The 3,740-nt window shown below is 35.3% G+C and overlaps 1 protein-coding gene across 2 annotated transcripts in view; it reads left to right on the top strand.

Moving 5' to 3' along the window:
- The window catches only part of LOC111499010 (mediator of RNA polymerase II transcription subunit 33A), an 11,853-nt gene that overhangs the window by 4,725 nt on the left and 3,388 nt on the right, over positions 1-3,740 (top strand). Inside the window, exons 7-9 of one of the 2 annotated variants that reach the window (XM_023150445.1) lie at positions 257-467; positions 1,795-1,909; positions 2,036-2,197. In XM_023150445.1, the coding sequence (XP_023006213.1) occupies positions 257-467; positions 1,795-1,909; positions 2,036-2,197 (488 nt within the window). Of the gene's footprint in view, positions 1-253; positions 468-1,794; positions 1,910-2,035; positions 2,198-3,740 lie in introns of both variants that reach the window. The other variant, XM_023150444.1, reaches the window with a different exon arrangement.

Here is a 3,740-nt window from a genome sequence, read left to right as displayed (position 1 = left end):
TTTTTTTTTTTTTTTTTTTTTTTTTTTTTTTTTTTTTTTTTTTTTTTTTTTTTTTTTTTTTTTTTTTTTTTTTTTTTTGTTGATTTCCAGCCTTTATTTATTGCGAGTCCCATGCATTATTGGATTCTTTTGACGCTTCTTTTTCTCAAAGAATATGTGTTTTCTCAGTATACGAGTATTTGGTCCTTTAAAGGAGAAGCTAGCGGCCTGGGGCTCTGTTATTTCCTAATGTAATTTTATTTTGTGCCCTTAGCAGCTGGAAATATGCGTCATTTGATAGTTGAAGCTTGCATTGCAAGAAATCTCCTGGATACATCTGCATATTTTTGGCGAGGCTATGTGAACGGTTGCATTAATCAAATGCCTCAAAGTATACCACCCCAAGCACCTGGTTGGTCAGCTTTCGTGAAGGGGGCTCCACTTAATCATATAATGATAAAGGTCTTAACTTCAACTCCTGCTTCAAGGTATACATGATTGAATGAACCTACTTTTGGCCCTTTTGGTTTTTTTCTTTTCTGTTTGGACATTGGAAGTCTGAAAATTCATATCAAAAGACTTGAAATGCCAGCAGGTTTTTCATTCAATGTTTGTGCTGGTTTCCTTGTTGTGAAGGAAGCTCCACCAAAATTAAATGATTATATAATTTGAGAATTCACACTGGGGAGATTACGCATAGAATACTTCTATAATCTTTATTTGTTTCTCTTCAGACTGGTTTTGCTTTTAACTGTTACTGGGTTTTGCTTTGAATAAATGTGATAAACCTAATTATACCTCTAATTAATTGGTTTGTTCCAATACAAGAAAAACAAAAACAAAACACATCAAAGAACATGTGTAAATAAGATATTGCTCACTCACAACACCAAAGGGATTACAAATGTGAAAAAGGAAGAAACCTTCAATTGATAAAAAGACAATCATTGCAAGTATTTCTAAAATGATTGCTAATGCATGGATATGACCGAGCAGGTCGTTTGGTTGGTACCTGCATGCTAGATCACTTGAGCCTTTGTTGTGCTATGCCCAACACACTCCTATACCTAAGACAATATTGGATTGAATTAGTAATAGGTTGAGTAACAGTAATGGTTGCATGCCTTAATGAAAGTTTGTTCCCTCTATTTATATGTTTCCCTTCCTGACATGTGTGTCAAGGTCGTACAATGTGTTGGCTTAAATCATGGAAAAATGGGATATAGCCTCCGCTCAATTAACACTCAGCTTGAAGACCATGTCCTTTTTATGTGGACGGCCTCACTCCTCAGCCTGGCCCTGAGGGCCAGTTGGGGGTAGGCCTTACTCTCTGCCTCGGGGGCTCGCAGCCCAGCTCTTGGGTCTGCCCTGGTCCATGGGCCATGTTTGGTCCACTTTATGCTGTAAGAAAATAAAATCCTTCACCTCTGAACTTGTTACTAGATTTCTTCAAAAAACTTATGGATCCTCCCAATGCAAAGATCCCACCCACACCCAGTATGATAGCATTAGTCCTCTGTAATTCAGTTTTTCTGCCATTGTGGCCATGACCCAAACATACGACGTTCAAAGAATGTTTGGCATAGGATTTGGCAAAGCAATGTAATTGAGAGAATGCGTCATATATTGATTTGATCAAATATGGATGACTTTCAGATTAGCTCTTCTCGTTTATTTATGGCCTGTTCTTCAGTTTTTTTTTTTTTTTTTTTCCCCTCCATGAAGTCAGGTATATCATATGCTCTTTTTTTTTTTTTTTTTTAATTGTAAATTTACCAAAAGGTCTGAATTTTAAACTCATGGGTTTGATGGAAGCTTAACTGAACTGGAGAAAATATTTGAGATAGCAGTAAAAGGATCAGATGAAGAGAAGATATCTGCAGCAACCATTCTTTGTGGGGCTTCCTTGATCCGAGGCTGGAATATTCAGGTGACCATTGAAAGATAATACTACATAAATTACAAATATATATTTTTTCCCGGTCTCTTCACATTCCCTCTATTTTAACCAGACAAGTATATTTAATGGTATTATGATAATACTACTACCATGCAGGAACATACTGTCCATTATATTACTAGGTTACTTTCTCCTCCAGTTCCCAAAGATTACTCTGGATGTGAAAGTCATTTGATAGGCTATGCTCCAATGCTGAATGTGCTTATTGTTGGAATAGCATCTATTGATTGTGTTCAGATTTTTTCTCTTCATGGTTTGGTACGTTCTTCATTGCTAGCCTCATATTTATGTTGACACTAATATGTTACTGGTTGAGCTAGAACCATTTACTTTGATGTACTTGTTCTGGAAAAAATGAGGTTCTTCCAGTTGTTAAGAATACTTTTCTTTTTTTAATAAAAAATGATCAGAAATGATTTTATTGATGTAAACAAGTAGAAGACAGATCCAGAAGACAAGACGTTTTATAGAAAGGCCCTTCCACTAGCCTATACAGAAGAAAGCAAGTTGCTAGGAAAGATATTTGTTCTATGTTAACATGAAGAAAGGGAAAAAAAAAAAAAAAAAAAGAAATGACGTCTCAGCATATTATATTTGAGAGTTTAGTATTTGAGGTGCACCCAATAAAACTTGTAAAATATTAAATCTTAGGTAGATGACCACTGTGGCTTCAACCTATCCTCTTTGAGCGACATAATGGTGGTTCACACTTTATCTAAGATTTGAGAGTCTAGTATTTGAGATGCACTCGAAGATCCAATGAATCCATACTTTTTCCTAAACCTCTTATTTTTTATACTGCCATGAGAAATTCCTAATCCACCATGTTTTGTGTCTTCTCTAAATCTATCTTGAAGACCAACATTTCTTCTTGGCTCTCTTCTGATCAGCCACCAATTAATCGACTAAACTATCACCGGAATACACAATTTGCTTGGTCTTGCTAAATACTACCTGGTTCTCGAATATAGTAGTTTTAGGCAAGATGAATTTTATCCTATGAGTACCGGTGCCTGGTGGGCCTGGAATGTGCTATATCACCAGCTATGAGGGTTTTAGGGATCAGACTTATGCAGTCTCCGTTTATGCTTGAGTTGAGGATATAATTAAGTTATGAACCAGTTTTCATGGAAGGCCATGAAACACCATCGAACCAACTTTCTACAAAATTATGGAAAAAATTCTTGGAACACTGCAATTAAATTTCAATGGCTATCCAGTTCTGTTTGAGGATTCCTCCCACATGCTCATCCGATTTACACCTTAAAATACCAGACGCTTTATTGCCAAGAAAATGTCATCCCTGAAAGGTTTTTCCTATTTTTTTTTTTTTTTCTTTTTTAAAAAAGAACAAATCTTCTTTGTCAAAACCAACAGTTCTCTTACATGTTTCTTAGCCTGCTAAGGAACCCTTAGAGAGCTTGTCAATTATTTTGGAGCAAGAAGAATAGTTCATGGATTCTGATAAGTTCAGTGGTGTGGTGTTAAAATCTCTTGGTTTTCGACTGTTGATTGAGAACAGACCCAGGTTTATGGTTGGTTACTGATTATCAGGAGATCATGTTTGATTCTAGGAAGATAAGGGGCTTGATGTTAACTCACTAAGAAACTTTAAAATGCACCATCAACCATTTTAAAATATATAATATCAATGTTCATGAGTCTAGTCCAATGGTTAAGGCATCTACACTTCCTCTTAAGATCGCATGTTTAAATCTCCACCTAAAATAAATATCCATAAACATTCTCCACTTTTTTTTTTTCTTTTTTTTTTTTTTTTTTTTTTTTTTTTTTTTTTTTT

Source organism: Cucurbita maxima, unplaced genomic scaffold, assembly GCF_002738345.1.
Source record: "Cucurbita maxima cultivar Rimu unplaced genomic scaffold, Cmax_1.0 Cma_Scf00026, whole genome shotgun sequence".
NCBI lineage: Eukaryota > Viridiplantae > Streptophyta > Magnoliopsida > Cucurbitales > Cucurbitaceae > Cucurbita > Cucurbita maxima.
This window is presented reverse-complemented; position numbering and strand designations above follow the sequence as displayed.